The sequence below is a fragment of the Coccomyxa subellipsoidea genome, assembly GCF_000258705.1.
Source record: "Coccomyxa subellipsoidea C-169, whole genome shotgun sequence".
Classification (NCBI taxonomy): Eukaryota; Viridiplantae; Chlorophyta; class Trebouxiophyceae; family Coccomyxaceae; genus Coccomyxa; species Coccomyxa subellipsoidea.
The window spans coordinates 2,383,709-2,398,370 of record NW_005178036.1 but is presented as its reverse complement, the minus strand read 5'-3'; the positions used below and the strand labels follow the sequence as shown (position 1 = coordinate 2,398,370).

General features: G+C 52.7%; 2 protein-coding genes across 2 annotated transcripts; one reads left to right on the top strand and one right to left on the bottom strand.

Moving 5' to 3' along the window:
- Positions 1–5,264: 5,264 nt before the first annotated feature.
- On the top strand, positions 5,265–10,977 carry COCSUDRAFT_63321 (hypothetical protein; the record flags this gene model as incomplete). Its single annotated transcript, XM_005648285.1, has 9 exons — positions 5,265–5,303; positions 5,529–5,696; positions 6,102–6,233; positions 6,657–6,912; positions 7,283–7,467; positions 7,817–8,053; positions 8,455–9,741; positions 9,954–10,803; positions 10,961–10,977. The coding sequence occupies 9 exons, from the start codon at positions 5,265–5,267 to the stop codon at positions 10,975–10,977; spliced, it is 3,171 nt and encodes a 1,056-aa protein (XP_005648342.1).
- Positions 10,978–11,592: 615 nt separating this feature from the next.
- On the bottom strand, positions 11,593–14,456 carry COCSUDRAFT_41939 (hypothetical protein; the record flags this gene model as incomplete). The annotated part of the gene is made up of 7 exons (XM_005648284.1): positions 11,593–11,637; positions 11,822–12,012; positions 12,279–12,411; positions 12,800–12,913; positions 13,372–13,485; positions 13,871–13,992; positions 14,351–14,456. 7 exons carry the CDS (start codon positions 14,454–14,456, stop codon positions 11,593–11,595), a joined length of 825 nt encoding a protein of 274 aa, XP_005648341.1.
- Between the last annotated feature and the right edge of the window lie 206 nt (positions 14,457–14,662).

The following is a 14,662-nucleotide window of genomic DNA, read 5'->3' as shown; positions in this document are numbered from 1 at the left end:
CAGATCCTGCACCTGCAAATTCGAGTTTCAAATTTTCATATTTGTCAAAATTTCAAAGTCGGACGCCCGGCTGAACTCGGGGCGCCGTCCATGCAAGGCCAAGCACGTGTAGCTGCGCATGAAACCGAAATCAAATTCAAAGGCCCTGATGAAGCCCGCGGCGTCAAGCCCGCATGCATGCTGTGGCAGGATAGTCAAAGGCACAGCACTGCTAAAAGGCAACGCCCTGAACCTCTCGACTAGAGTATGCAAAATGTGCAGGCTTCCAAAACTCAGCCGCTGGGGGGGCTCGTGAATACTCCATCAGGGATTCACCGTGCTAGACAGGCAGACAGGGCAGAAAACAATCAAGAAATCATCAACGTCAGGCTGATTGAGTCTGCAGGGGATTGCCCAGTGCCACGTCTGCCTGACAGAGCGCGGACTCTTGTGTCATGTGCAGTGCATGAGCGCAGCAATGTCAGCAAGTTCCTGTGCAATGGAGCTGCAACAAAAAGGCTCACCTCCTGCACTTGTTCGAGGCGGTGCATGACCACGTCGTGACAGACAATCTTGCCGGTCCTCTTGAATTTTTTCCTGTCATAGTCGTAGACCAACTGCACCTGATGCACAGCACAAGCAAAATCTTTTTATCTTAGTATATGCGCACGCTGGCGTTTCTGATGAACCGCGGAACATGAGAATTTGTCCTACCGGGAATCTTGTCAATTGTTCCCTGCCGGGCGGTCCCATTTCAGCCAATCAGAGGTCAGCATTGCCACTGCCTTCCTCAACTACCCATTTTTTACCAGCACATTCACATACACAGAACAGTGATAGACCACGGAGTATCTCCATCTCATAATGGAGCATGTGCCCCTTCATGCAATTGGGAACCACCAGGGGCAGACTCCATAGATCAAGCACCCAGTCATGTGCTTTAGGCATCACCTTCCGAATTCACTTTGCACAAAGCCAGCCATGATGCCCTACGTTTGGGTTGCGGATGATTGAAATTCCCCCACTCTCCATGGTGGCTAGGGGGGGGCTACTCACCTTGTGCACAAAAGCTGGAACCTCTATTAAGCGCGGCTCATCTTCATTGCCGTACTCGGGATTAGGAATCTCCACGGTTAAGCACTGCAGCAGCTGGTTGAGCAGAGCCGTCCCAATCTGCAGCCGAGCGCCCACAAGCCGTCAGTCTTGAAGTCAGGATGGAAATTTTTCAAACCCATTCGCAACATTTTCTATTTTCATATGGTATTATTATTACTTTTGCCCCATAGGGGTCTTGGCTTCATCCCCTCCACCTCACTCCCAAGCTAGATCTAAAATTTCTATTTTAAATTGGCTTCAGAGACAATGGGGAGCATAGATGAAGCAAATGCTCCACAAGCCCTTTTGGGAGTGTGGAAATCAGCCTGAAATCCACTTCAGAGGGACATGGAGCCTGGAGTGACAGAGTATTTGTACCATATGAATTTTGAAACTTGCAATTCTTCTTTTTGCCAGGGTTTGATTTTCGATCTTGATTCTGAATTTTATTTAACCTTGAGCTGGTCTGCCTGCGTCCAGTCCCCAGAGTCCCAAAGCCGCTTCTCTGCCTGGGTCAGCTTTGTGTAGCCGTAGCGCAGCCTGATGTTATCCGAGTATTTACTAATCCTGTAGCGCTTCCTGATCTCATCCAGCCGCCCATGCACGGTCATGCCGTCCAGTGACTGCATGCAGCACACACTCATGTCATCGCTTATGTCATCGCTGAGGTCACCGCTGACCCATGACATCACGCTTATGTCATCACAGACACCACTGCCCTGGGAATCATCCACCCACTTCACCCGACCTGCAGGTTGTCATGCAATGGATAGGGCACGCTGAGAGGCCATCTGGGGCCTCAAAATTCTAAAAGGACATTCAAGGTCTCAGGATTTTGACTCCTTACCTCAAGCCACTCTTGAGCGTCATCCGGCAGGTCAGTGCTAGCGCGAATCTGCTCAAAGCCCAACTGGAATTTCTTCAGCACGCGGGGATTCCTGAGCACCTGGGCTGAGGTTCCCCCCTGGTTCAGCTGCGCAAAGTTCTCTTCGCCCATGATGCCCTCTAGGCAGTCTGACACCACCTGCAGCAGAACTTTCCAATTATTTCCAGTTTCATACATATATGCTCTGATGTGTAACAGAATTGCATGACTGTGATCCGTGAAGGCAGCAGCCGCGGTAACAATACTCAAAGTACAGTTTCGGTGTGGTGCCTTGATGCATTATTTCCGCAGGGTAAAATTGCCATTGCCAAGATTACTTCCATGTCATGCTGGGCGTTAGGTCTGAGCAATAGAGACAGGCGTAGGATTAGCTCTCTGAATTGCACAAGCAAGGCTTGCCTGTGAACATACCTGCTATGCATGCTGTCATAGGTAACCCCACCTAGAGGGCATCTGGTTAGTGAAGGTAAAAAAGGACAATGGAAGAGATGGAGGGTGACTACGAGGCTGACCTGGCGCTTAGTGTTCTCCAGCTCCACGCGCACTCTGATCTGCTCCACGCTCACCTGCTTCTGCACCGCCTGCGGACAGCAATACAGACTGGCCATCACAAAGGTGCACGCAATTGAAGAATTTTTTTTTTTCAAATAATCTTTACTACTGGGCTAGCCGCCGTAATGCAAGCTCCCCATCACCCATTTGCGCGAGCTTACATGCATTTTCAGGACTGCTCACATCGCCTCGCCTACCTCGCCTCTTCTCCACAGGAATTACCACTGGACTGTGTGATTGTGTTTTGTTTTGAAGCAGTCCTGATACAAGGGAGACGAGCGCACCCTGCCGATACGCACAGCTGAGTGCAGGGTGCATTAACCCGAGTAGTTGGTCCCCTGCCGAGCGGTTGAATACAGAGAGGGGTTATAACGTGGGGTTGTGAGGGGTTGAATTCAACATGGAGATGAGCGCACCCTGCCGATCTGAATAGCCATGAGAGTGACGGTGTTGATCCCTGCGGAGGGCATCTTCTTGTTGTGCTTGAAGAGCCTGGTTTTCTCGCCCAGCATCATGGACATGATCGTGGCGTGCAGCGTTATGACTGCCAGCTGGTCCGGGGGCAGGAGCAGCAGAAAAGGTCCGTAGATGTGCCGCCCCGTAACCATGGCGTTGTCCTTCAGGATGATCTGTGTTGACACCCAAGGGAACCGCTCAGACACCAGGGGAAGTGCTGAAATGATCATGCATGCATCGCATCAATCAGTCTGATGAGATGTGCCTCGTAATAATGCACACTCTCATTCTTACCCACGCATGATCAAGAGTACATGGTGGCCCAGAGATTGAAACATCCTTGGACTGACCAGAAGAATATATATACTTTTCTGAGGGATCCTCGGAAGATATGAAGTATTGGGCAACATCATTTGCTGACAGCAGCAGGCTGTGCCGTCTGAGAGCACCATAGACACACTACTCTACTCAACTGAACCCAAAGATGTACGAAAATGGGCAGTGACAGACTGCCCACAGGACCAATGAGCCTCAGGTGGCTCCCCAAAGGTCTCTAAATGTACTGATAATAATGTGAAAGCCGAAGTGAGTCAGGAGCCCACCGCCTGCTGCTCCCGATGGATGGCGTCTCTCAGCGGCTCATACCACCGCAGGATGAGTCGCCGGGCAGCCGGCAGCTGCGTCCGCTCGCCGCGAGCCTCCATGGCGGCTACGGACTCCTTGTAGCGTTCCACGGTCCTCTGCAGCGTGTTTGTCTCACTGTCGATCTGCCTCTCCCACAGCCGCAGCATCGCCGCGTCCTCCTCCTTGCTCGATCCCTGCATGACCTTGAGAAGCTCCCTACGCACACGCAGTAAAATCACATGTTAGTCACCCTGGAGCGCTGACTGGACTTGAGGACCTTTGCCAGATCGCAAGCGGCTTCAAGACTGCTCCAACAGTTCGCGTGCGCACTGCATGCTGTGGGAATGGAGTGTCTGACTGCACGCAAACAAAGAGCAGACATAGCATCCTGAAGTGTGAACGCCATAACCCAATCTATGCGCGTGGGCACTGCATGCTGTGGGAATGGGATGTCTGAGGCTCTCCTGACTGCATGCAGACCAAATGTCAGGGTGCATGGGATGGGCACCTGAGGGGTGTAACGTAGAGGATGGGCTCATCCTCCCGCCTGATCCGCCGCGGCACACCCCCGGGTGACTCTCCAGCAGCGAAGTTGGCGCGAACCTTCTCTCGGATGCCAAACAACTCGAACACCAGCCGCTCGTGCACCGCCTTGTGCGCTGCAGCCGCCTCCTCCCTGTGGAGCCAGCGGCTCTATGAGCATGTCATTGTACTCTACAGAATAGACCTCAATACTGACCTAGTAGGAGTATCATGAGCCAGGTCTAAGTGCCTGTAGTGTCATTCTGAACCCACATAATTCTTTTTGTCTCTAGAAGACCTGTAGTAGAGAGTACTGTGGATGCTTGATGCTGAAGTAACTGGAAGCAGGGTCATCGTCACTTCAGTCAACGCAAATTGTGCATGGCCTGTACGTCGTTGTCCCGAGGTGATGCCATTGCTGCGATGTCAGCAAAATTTTGCTAAGTGACTGGAGGCTTACGAGTCGTGGCGAAGCTCCTCCTCAGGCGCTGGAGCCGCACTGAAGAGTCTGGTGGAGGGAAGGATCCCGCGAGCCCTACAAGCAGCGGATTCTTGGAAGGCTGCAGAGCCCGGATGGAGATAGGAGAGAAGGCGGCTACACGAGTGCCTGGTGTTTGAGTGCCTCAGCATGAAAGCCGGACCCTTCTGCGCAGTGCCTTACTAGCTCATCCTGACGGCTAAGTAGTATTGGCCTGCGTTGGCTTGCACTCCAGGTCGTCCTCAACACAGCTGCAGGTGATTTTGCAAGGTACTAATGATCGTCTGGCCTATGCACTGTCTCAGTAAACAGGAGCAACACCGATTCCAGTAAACCAACTAAAAAAATATGGAGCGCAACAGAATGCGATTGGTACCGATGATCTGAGCGCAGAGTATGATCCTCAACCTCTCTCTAGTATTCAGTTTTGTGGTGGACTTGGATGGCATCGATCTGCAATGTCGGAAGCTTTTGCATTGACTGGGGAATCAACACCAAATGTAAGGGTCTTGAATGAGCGGGTTCCGGAACCCTTGACCACTTGGGGCTATTTTCGTCTCGTTCAGCGATCCGACCCATCCAGCACTTGGTGCCGGCTCGGGAAGCCAAAGATTGTCCTTCATAAATGCAAGCATTATCAGTATCGCCTTTCAAATCATTGAGCCCCACTCCATGGTGCTGCCGGGCGCTGCTTCTCGGGACCTCATCCAGGTGCTGCTCTGCGTTTGGTTTCAGCGCTAATGCATGACTCTTTCTCATGGGATTAAGAATAACTTATGTAGCCTTGATGCTGATCGACATTATTATCGCAGGGAAAGAATGAGTGGAGGAACATTCAGGTGAGACAAAGTATCTTCTCCATCAAATTCGGTGACCACCCTCAACTTCGCCGAGATGACTAAAGATTAACAGTAACAATCTATCAATATGCTACAGGAGGTCATCAGGACTGCCCTCACTGCATTGTACGAGGCTGCCAGCCACCAATCCGAGAGAATTGCTGAACTGGAACTCGACGTGAAACAGAAAGCCAACAGGGAAGACATCAATGCCGCTCTGTCCCAGAAAGCCTCGTCGTTTGATGTCAGCTCCCGCATCAAGAAGGTGCGGAGTCACCATCCTGCGGATATTACCTAAAGTGGCACTTCTGAGTCTGGACTGTCCAGCACAGAGCATAATGTACCTAGAAGGTCTGAATGTTCAATGATTGATGCATACTGGACTTTGGGTAATTTCTGTGTGATTTCTTGATGTGCTATGGATTGGTCTGGCTGGCAATGTGCGGTATACACACTGAGCATCATGCCCATGGTTGACTGGGTCTAGCTTGGATCTACCTAAGGGTGGTGGAGGCCGTTTCTGATTGAGAGTCCATCAAGGGGTAGGATATGTGGCAAGCTGTACCTGCAGCTTGTCTCTGCAGAACGTGTCCAGCTGGCAGGAAGAGTGTGTAATAAGATTAAAATTACTGATATGGGTGCATGATGTCTCTGCCTGACTGATCTGCAGCTGGAGAATCTGGTGGCAGGCAAGGCAGATGAAGGGGACATGGACGAGCAGCGGGAAGGGCTGGAGGCAGCTTTGCAGGCGACCAACTCCTCTTTTGGCTCCATGCTGGACTCCAAGGCTGACTCCTATCAGGTCTGTCCCTTCGCGATTTGCTAATTTTCAATGAAAAGCAACAATGCATCATGCTTGCATGATGAGATCCTGCTGGTCAAGAAGCAAATCAACAAGCTGAGAAGCCTGAGGATAACGAAGCAATTATCTGAGGTCCCCAATCGCATGATACTCTCATAGGATATCCCAAAATTCACAGAAAAAGGTTGAGGAAATGAAGGCCGTTGATGTTGTTACAGAGCTAGATGGAAAATCACTTACTGGGCAAACGTTCACTCCTGCTCATTGCTAAGTGAATGTGATTGTTGTTCTTATTAAGTTTTACACGTTTGCAGTTCCTAGCGATCTAGGATCTACGTATGTCCAGCAATACGGGGATCAGATTTAGCCATTCTGTGCGGCCATGGCACTAGGTGGTTACGTTTTATGAGTGCCAACGTGCAGATCAAGTCTTGGCTGGAGCAAGTGGACGACCGCATCAGCGCAATGGAGGAGAGCCAGATCCGAGGGGATCAGCTGACAGGCCAGAAGCTGACTGGACTGCGCGCTGACATGGACGCCAGGCTGGCGCATCTGCGCGCTGATGTGGACGCCAGGCTGGCAAAGGAGGCTGCGCAGATCGAGTTCAGCTGCAATGCTGCCATGGGCGAAATGGTCAGTGCTGGCATCGAGCAGATCAGTGCCACATCTGCAGCTGCAGGTGAGCCTTCAAGGTTTGACATCACAGGGGGATCCTCTCTTGGATTGGGCTCATGCTGTGGGTTCTGGGGTGAAATTCTGGTCGGCTTGTAATTAAGGTTATCTGTGCAAGCCTTGGCATCTGCAGAGCTTGGCTGCCACATCTTGAGATGATCTTGCCTGCGTTTATTTACCCCGTACTTCTGGCTTGTGAAAGCAAGAGGATGTCAGAGAAAATAGGATACAGAAATAAGAAGAGATTCTGGATTGAAGGTAAGTTCTGCAAGATTGGGCGACAGGGAAATGGGTGATCAGTTGCAAGAGCTGATTCTTTGGACCAGAAGTGCTCAAACTCAGATTTGAATTCAAGCCTAGTCTGTATATCTCGCCAGGGGAGGCGCTGCGCAAGGTGGTGGAGGAGCTTAAGGAGCAGCTGGTGGGAGACATGTCGGCACTCAAGGCGGAGACAGCGCAGCTCAACACCAGGACGCTGATAAAACTGAACGCTGCGATGGAGCAGAGCCGGTCGCTGAAGGCGTGGAGGGAACAGCAGAACCTGCGCATCCTGGAGATGCAGGTCAGTGTCCTGTACTTCTCAACTTTTCGGCAATCTACTTGCATGATTAATGCTCATAGTTTGGCAGCATAATATTAGGACGCATGGGACGCAAGGCTATTGTAATGAGATCAATGACCGCCTGGCAGGCGCCAAGGAATAGCTGGTTGCTGGTTCTGACAGCAGCATGCTTGGGGCATGCAACACCCTCAACCAAGCCCATTCTACAGCTGATTTGATGGGCATTAAAATGGCAGAATTATTTTTTGAGAACTTCTGCGGCTCATGTGTATATGCAGTTCTGTCAGGCATTGGATCAGCCGTGAGTCAGCTGGAAGTGGCATAATGTGACCGACTCACTGTCATGCAGGCGGCGCTGACCGGACTGGACAACCGGCACAAGGCGGCGGCCGCGCGCGCCGAGAAGGCGCTGGAGGCAGCTGCCCGGGAGCTGCGCGCAGAGGCGGCAGCTGCCCAGAAGGCGGAGTCGCGCCGGCTGGAAGCCATGCTGCAGCACTCCACCTCACTGCTGCGGCAGACTTCGGTCCTGGGCCTGGCAACTGCGCGAGCCACGATTGTGAACGACATCGAGTCTCTGCGCGGCGAGGTGATCCTTACTAACCCCTCTGTCAGCAGGGCTGCTGGTTGCAGACACTGTGAAGCTCCAAGTAGTCTGTACCAGCTTGGAAGCCGGGAATCAATAATCTTTGGCTCGAATGCACTGTCTCAGCAAGTGAGTCTGCCTCGCGCTCTCAAACGCGGTTTTTCTGTCAGCTAGTGGCTTTGGTGGAATTTACGGATGCGCACATGCGCACATCTCAATTTAATATATGCCTTTGTCCTTGGGCCTCGTGCCATTGGAATGCATTCATTGGAATGCATTCACTCCAGTGGCAGTGCCTGCTGGCCAGCCTCCTGACGCTGCGCAGGATGTTCTGTCCATAAAGGACTGTAACAGATTACTAAGAGCAAAAGGGTGGATACTTTAAGTAAGGGGTGGATGCGCAGATGGAGGAGCTGAAGGCAGAGGCGCTGCTGTCGCCGGCGCCGTCGATTGCCGCAGCGTCTCCGATGGCGTTCCAGGCCTTCCAGAGCCGGCTGCAGCGGGCAGGCTACGATCTGACACGCGGGCCGCCAGATCAGGCACGAGCTGCGATTAGCAGCGCTGACTCATTCCTGCCGGCCGCTGGTGACCTTGAGGCACAGGTCGCTGCACAGGACATGCCGCAGCAACAAGGCAATCTGCAGGCATCTTCAGCGGAAGATAGTGAAGAACCGGCGGACACAAACAGTCCTCATGAGCAGGAAGCCACTTCCAGCATGATGGAAGAATTCCAGGGCAAAAGCAGCCCAGATGACAGTAGCACTGCACGGGTTGTTACAGAAAGCCGGATTACCCCAAACGGGCCGGCTTCTAGGCCGGATCAGGGCAGTGAAGGCAGCGCAACAGAGGCAGACGGGCAGGCCGTTGTGCCAACTTACTCGCAAGCAATGGACAGGGCGCAGAGCAGCGAGTCATGCCTGAGCATCAGCGAGCACGCAGCTTCGCTGAGCACAGCGTTAAGCGGCGTTCCCATCCCGGCGATAGAGTGTATCCTGGGCGACGCCACCTCAGCGGCGGCCGACGACACCTCAGCGCCGCTGATGTCAGCGGGCGCCGGCGACAGCTCAGCGCAGGCCGCGCTGAACGCCCTCGTAGACCAGATCATCGACAGGGAAATGCGCGAGGAGCGCGAGTCACAGGGCCCCTCCCCCAAGTGGCCAGGGCTGTCCGAAGAAGACTTGCTCGAGCCAGAAGCAGTGCTAATCACAGCGGACGACAGCTCTGGCTTGCTAGCGCCAGCAATATTGCCAGTGGCAGACGAGCTGGCAGTCAATCCCATTGGAGGAGATTACCTGCATGCGCCAGAAGTACTGATATTGACAGAAGAGGATGGCGTGCTTGAGCCAGAGATTTTGAAATCGGCAGATGAGCAGACAGGCAGCGCTTGTCTGGAGAATGGCTTGCTTGAGCCAGAAATGCTGGTACTGACAGACGAGCACGCACCCGGATCTCCTCAAGAAGATGGCTTACCTGAGGCAGACATTCTGACGGTGTCAGACAGTCCGGTGGCAGAGGCTTTTCATGAGGATAATTCAGCACCGAGGCCGGTCGATGCGCGCTGTGCGGCGCCAAATGCAGCCCCTAGCATGCATGAGTCAGCTCGCAGTGCGGCAGAGCAGCCACCCAGCGTGCACAGCGTGGGAGCGGCAAAAGACACATTGCAGCGAGGAGACACCTCAAACACATCACAGGTGATGCTGATGCAGATATCGGTGTTGTTGGAGTCCTGCTGGGCATGTCACTGGGTTTAGTATGTCTGGTGTTTCGAACGTCCTCCTGCTTCGGCAGGTTTCCAAGCTGTTGCCAGTCTGTGCCCTACTGCTACATGTGGCTGCAGTAAGACATTCTGCTCACACTGATCTGTGCTAGAAACCTTGACATGCAGAGGGTCACTTACATGCAGGAGACAAATGAAGCGGCCCCATCTGCAGCTGCAATGGACTCTAGCATTTCAAGCAACTTGAGGAGGCAGCATGAGGAGCTAAGACAGGCAAGCAGTGACCCCGCTGCGGATGTGCGTAGGCGGTGCGATGAAGCTTTGCAGCTGTCAGGCGCTGCGGCACAAGGGCCCATGCCTGATGGCAGCGAGCGCCCCAAACCTGTCAGCCGGCCATTATTTCCACACGCTGCCACAAATGGGTCTGCACAAGTCCAGGACCAGATGAGCGGCAGACGGATCACAGGTCTGACCAGCGAGGCTGTGCAGGCAGCAGGCACAGTCAGCAGGGGTGCCGGAGATACGCAGCAGATGCGCGCCGCCATGCTGGCGATCCAGCTGGCGCTGACTCAGCAGGCCGCCAGCTCATCGGACCTCCAGCGCCGCATGCGCATTCTCGAAGGGCGTACCTTTCACACGAACTCCCCAGAGTCACCCAGTGGAGCACAAAACATTCATCACTCGCATGACCGATCCCCACAGGCGCATTTGCATCACCCGGCAGTGGAGTCGCCGTCTGGAGCCTCACAGGCGTCAGGAGCAATGCAGGGTGCAGACAGCGCGGCGTGGGGAATGAAGGGGGCTGGGAGAATGTTGCAAAACATGCAAGGGGAGTATGAACTAGAGCAGCAGCTGCCGCAGCACCTGCTGGCCATCGGCCGGCACATGGCGCGCATGGAGGCGGCCATGACTAAGCTGCACACCAAGATGGAGCTTCTGCATGGGTTTGATGGAAGCTCGGGGAAGGGACAATTGCAGGAGACTGCTCGCATACAGGCAGCAGCAGCTGGGGAGTGGGAAGAGGGGTGTTGGGGAGGTGTGTCAGCAGAGCATGCAAGCTCTGCTGTGTTCAGTGGGAGTGGTGAGAACATGCTTCACCGGTACCGGAGTGGAGAATTAGGACCATACGCACAGGCAAGCAGCGTTGTGAGCTTGGGAAGCAGGCACAAGAAGGGGCCGATGCACGTGCGCAGGCAGCCGGGGGACTTGATTGCCAGGAAGATTGCGGCATTGTAGCATCCATGCGCATGGACGGATCTATTTTCTGTCCTGTGCTGAATGCACCTGCACTTGAGCTGAATGATGGTAGCAAGGCAAGTTATCAGTAATTTTTGCACTTGTGAAGAATGGAATTTTGTGTCAGACAAAGCCTCCGTACTGGTTTATTACCATATTGCTTAGCACTATGTGCAATGAACAGCTTTGTAGAAACGCAGCATTGTTTCCCTTCAGTGATCTTGCATATACTAATATGACAACTTTCTCTCAGTAAGGCACAAATGATGCAGTGTCATGAGGGCATACAAACGCTTGCATGCAATAACAATGTGGTGTGGCAGAAAACACTTGGAACGAAGTGTGCAACAAAACTTTTCACAGTTCAATGAATCTCCAATTTTGGTATAATGACGACTGTTTCGCTTTCATTTTGCCCTGACAATTTTCCAAGCCACAAGATCATATAAATTACGACATCGTCACCCCCATGCAAGGTTCAGCAGCAGATCAGCTGCTTCCCTTGGCGTCTGCCAAGGACACACCGTAGCTGCCATGCAGCCGTGCGGTTCAACCTGAGTCAGATCTGGCGCCCAATCCTGCACCCGTCTCAGCTGGCAACCCCTCTCTGCATCTGTTTTCTCCGGCACACCCCCTGACCCACCAAGCACACTCAACCCTGCACTGCCTGCCGCTCTCCCCACATCCCCGTGATCAGCATTTTTTGAGTCATTTTCACTCATCTCTCTCTGCTGCACGCTTCTCTTGCCTTCCTCTGCTTGGCTTTGTCCTGCAGGGACAACTACAGAAGCCTCTTCCGCTGCAGGGCCAGCTCCCACTTCCTCGCCAGCATTGCTGCCAGCCAGGAGATCCGCATGCGAGTTTGAATGCGAGCAGCCGTCGGCTTCGGCGGCTGAAGCGAGCGCGGCGGCGGCGGCCCCGTCGTTTGCCGGCCGGCTGGCTCCGTGGAAGCAGGCGGTGACGCGTGCTGACTCAGCCCTCGCCAGGCGCAGCAGGGAGCAGGGTGCCCCTGCATGCGTCGTGTTTGATGAGTCATCGAGAATTAGTCAAGTCAATTGGTCATTCTGTCCGGGCGCAAGATGTTCACATTCATGGGGACATGAGAACCCTTGGAGAGAAGCCATGCTCTTTTAGCAGCAACAGCAGAACGAACTGAGAATGTCAGACAGATGAAGGTAGCGACAGAGGGAAAAGGCATCGCATCATGGCTGGGGCTTTCGTAAGCTTGTATTTAAGTCCGAGTGCACAGCATGTAATTTTCAGGAATCTGTTCACCTGTCGGGTAAAACTCCCTGCTGAGCACGAAGTCACGAGGCCCCAGGCGGGTGGATGGGCAGAAGTCGCCAGGCCCATCTCCCAGATACACTACTCTGCTGTAGTTCTGCTGCAGCAGCAGCCGCTCCATCACCTGTTGCATGGCAGGACTTCAGACCGGCACACAGACTTTTTGAACAGCAAGAGAATAAAATCGGGAGAGATTGTTCCTGTTGAGCTGCCACACACAAAAAACGCTGCAGTAATGGACATGTAAGCGATCGGGGAGCAAGAGCAGCAATGCAATAAAGAATCCACAGAAGCAATATTTTTCAAGAGAGCAGCATATTGGCAGAGGCTTCTGATCAAGGCTGTGTTGTCAAGCATTCGCATTGCATCTTGGGATGCATCACCACGAGATGCCTACACTGCAGAGCCTCTGAACCATGATACCGCCACTGTGGAAGTTGAACAGCTTGAAGATGAGATTTTCAACGGCCTTTCCCTACAGGGGCCGGGGCCATGCAGGAGAGAAGGCACACCTTGCCCTTGCACAGGTTTGCAGGGCAGTTGGGGCAGCCGTGGGGCTCAGGATCCTGATGATGTGGCAGCACTCTTAGCGAGTCACCCTCCCAATAGGCTCTGTTGGTGTGGACCTGCGCGCATCAAATGATAACAATTATTATTATTACACGCTTTTCCCGCCAAAAGGCAAGGTATGACCTGCAGACAAGCAGCAGTTAAAGGTCGCCACAATCCTACCCATGGTTGGACCCGCCGGATCCAAGCAAGACCTAATCAACCATGGGCACGGTGCTCAGTAATTATACCGCCCCCCGCCAGCCGGGGCCAAATCGAATGATTAAACAGGATAATTGCTTGGATATTGTGACATCCAAGACATTACTGCATTTGGGTTGCAGTGGTATCGCCTTACATGCTGCCTTCCTCATAGAGGCACAAATTACTAACCTGCACAACCACCTGAACATGCAAGGACAGCAGAGCACCATTGAAGAGCAGAAATCTGTGCAGAACTCTACACCGCTGGGCATTTCCTTGTCTGTGGCGCGCATGCAAACAGTCATTAGAGAAACGCTGGACCAAAGCTGACCTCTTTGAAGTGTTCCTGAAGGCCGTGGTGCTGCAAGATGGTGTCGATGTAGAGCGAGTTGGCGTCGCTGAGAATCACCAGGTCACATCCTCTGCCTGCCAGCTCTTTGACAGCCTGTGCACACCCCCAACCTCTCACACACTCTTTCAAGGAACAGACTTCAGAAAGTAAGCAACTTTCCTACTCAATAAGACATAAAACTTCCTCTTCGATTCACAACTTGCTCCTGCCCAGCGAGGAGCAAACATATGGCATCATTCCGGATGTAAGCCTGCTGGGGAGCTGTCAAAAGTGAAGCATACGTTCAGCAGTTCTGCCACCTAGCAATTGACTCAGAAATCTCTAGAGATCTGAAGTTGCCGCCATTGAAGGGCAGGCTGCTGAGCAGCTAACCAACATGGCAAGGCCACCACTATCCTTAATGCAAGGAAGAACCTGTAATAACGATATAGAGGAGACTGCAATTTGTAATCATAATCGTCTGTAATCGTTGCCACACCTGTTGCATGCATGCAGCAAACGGCACGCTGGCACATGCTTCCAAGATTTCCTGCCGCCCCTTTCCCAGCTCCTCATGCGCAGCCAGGAGACTGATATCCATCAGCTGAGTCCATGGCATCCCTGCATGACAGCACACTTGAGAAATCCTGACCTCTTATGGCAGTGATCTTGCAGGAATAAATTAGTGCCAGTCTATTTGAGATTCTTTTTGGCCAAGCCTCTCAGCGGCATGCCGGCAAGTGCAAGGATATGGACGTTCTCACTCGATCACAATCTTCAGGTAGGTTGCTTGAATTGGTCCTTCTCAACAGGCCAGCATATTGAAATGGGGATTTCAAATGAAATTACTATGTTTTAAGCGCATCGGTGAAGATGGCTTGTGGTTGTCCCATGTGTTCAGCCTGTGAGGAGGAACCATGCAGGCATTTCAAAATATACTTTGAAAGATGCCGGCATTCTGCAACAGTAATGGGCGCACCTGTGGCTTTCAAGCGCTTAAAGATGGCCGTGGCGCCAAGTTGATCTAGCACCCAGGTGTCGCTGTTCTCCTCCACCAGACTCCAGTCAAAGTCAAACACAACCATTGTCCTCCTCTGGCCTGCATCCGTCGCTCCAGCCACCTAATTGACAACAGTGAAAAGAAAGTTGAATTGTATGCTTCCCAAATTTGAATGAAAAACATGATATGAGTTGATTTAAGTTGCTATCATAAGTTAGCGGCCATGTCTATTTCTCTTTCCACATTGTGGCACCGCGCCGGCATGGGATTGTGCTGGGCATGATCTGAAGT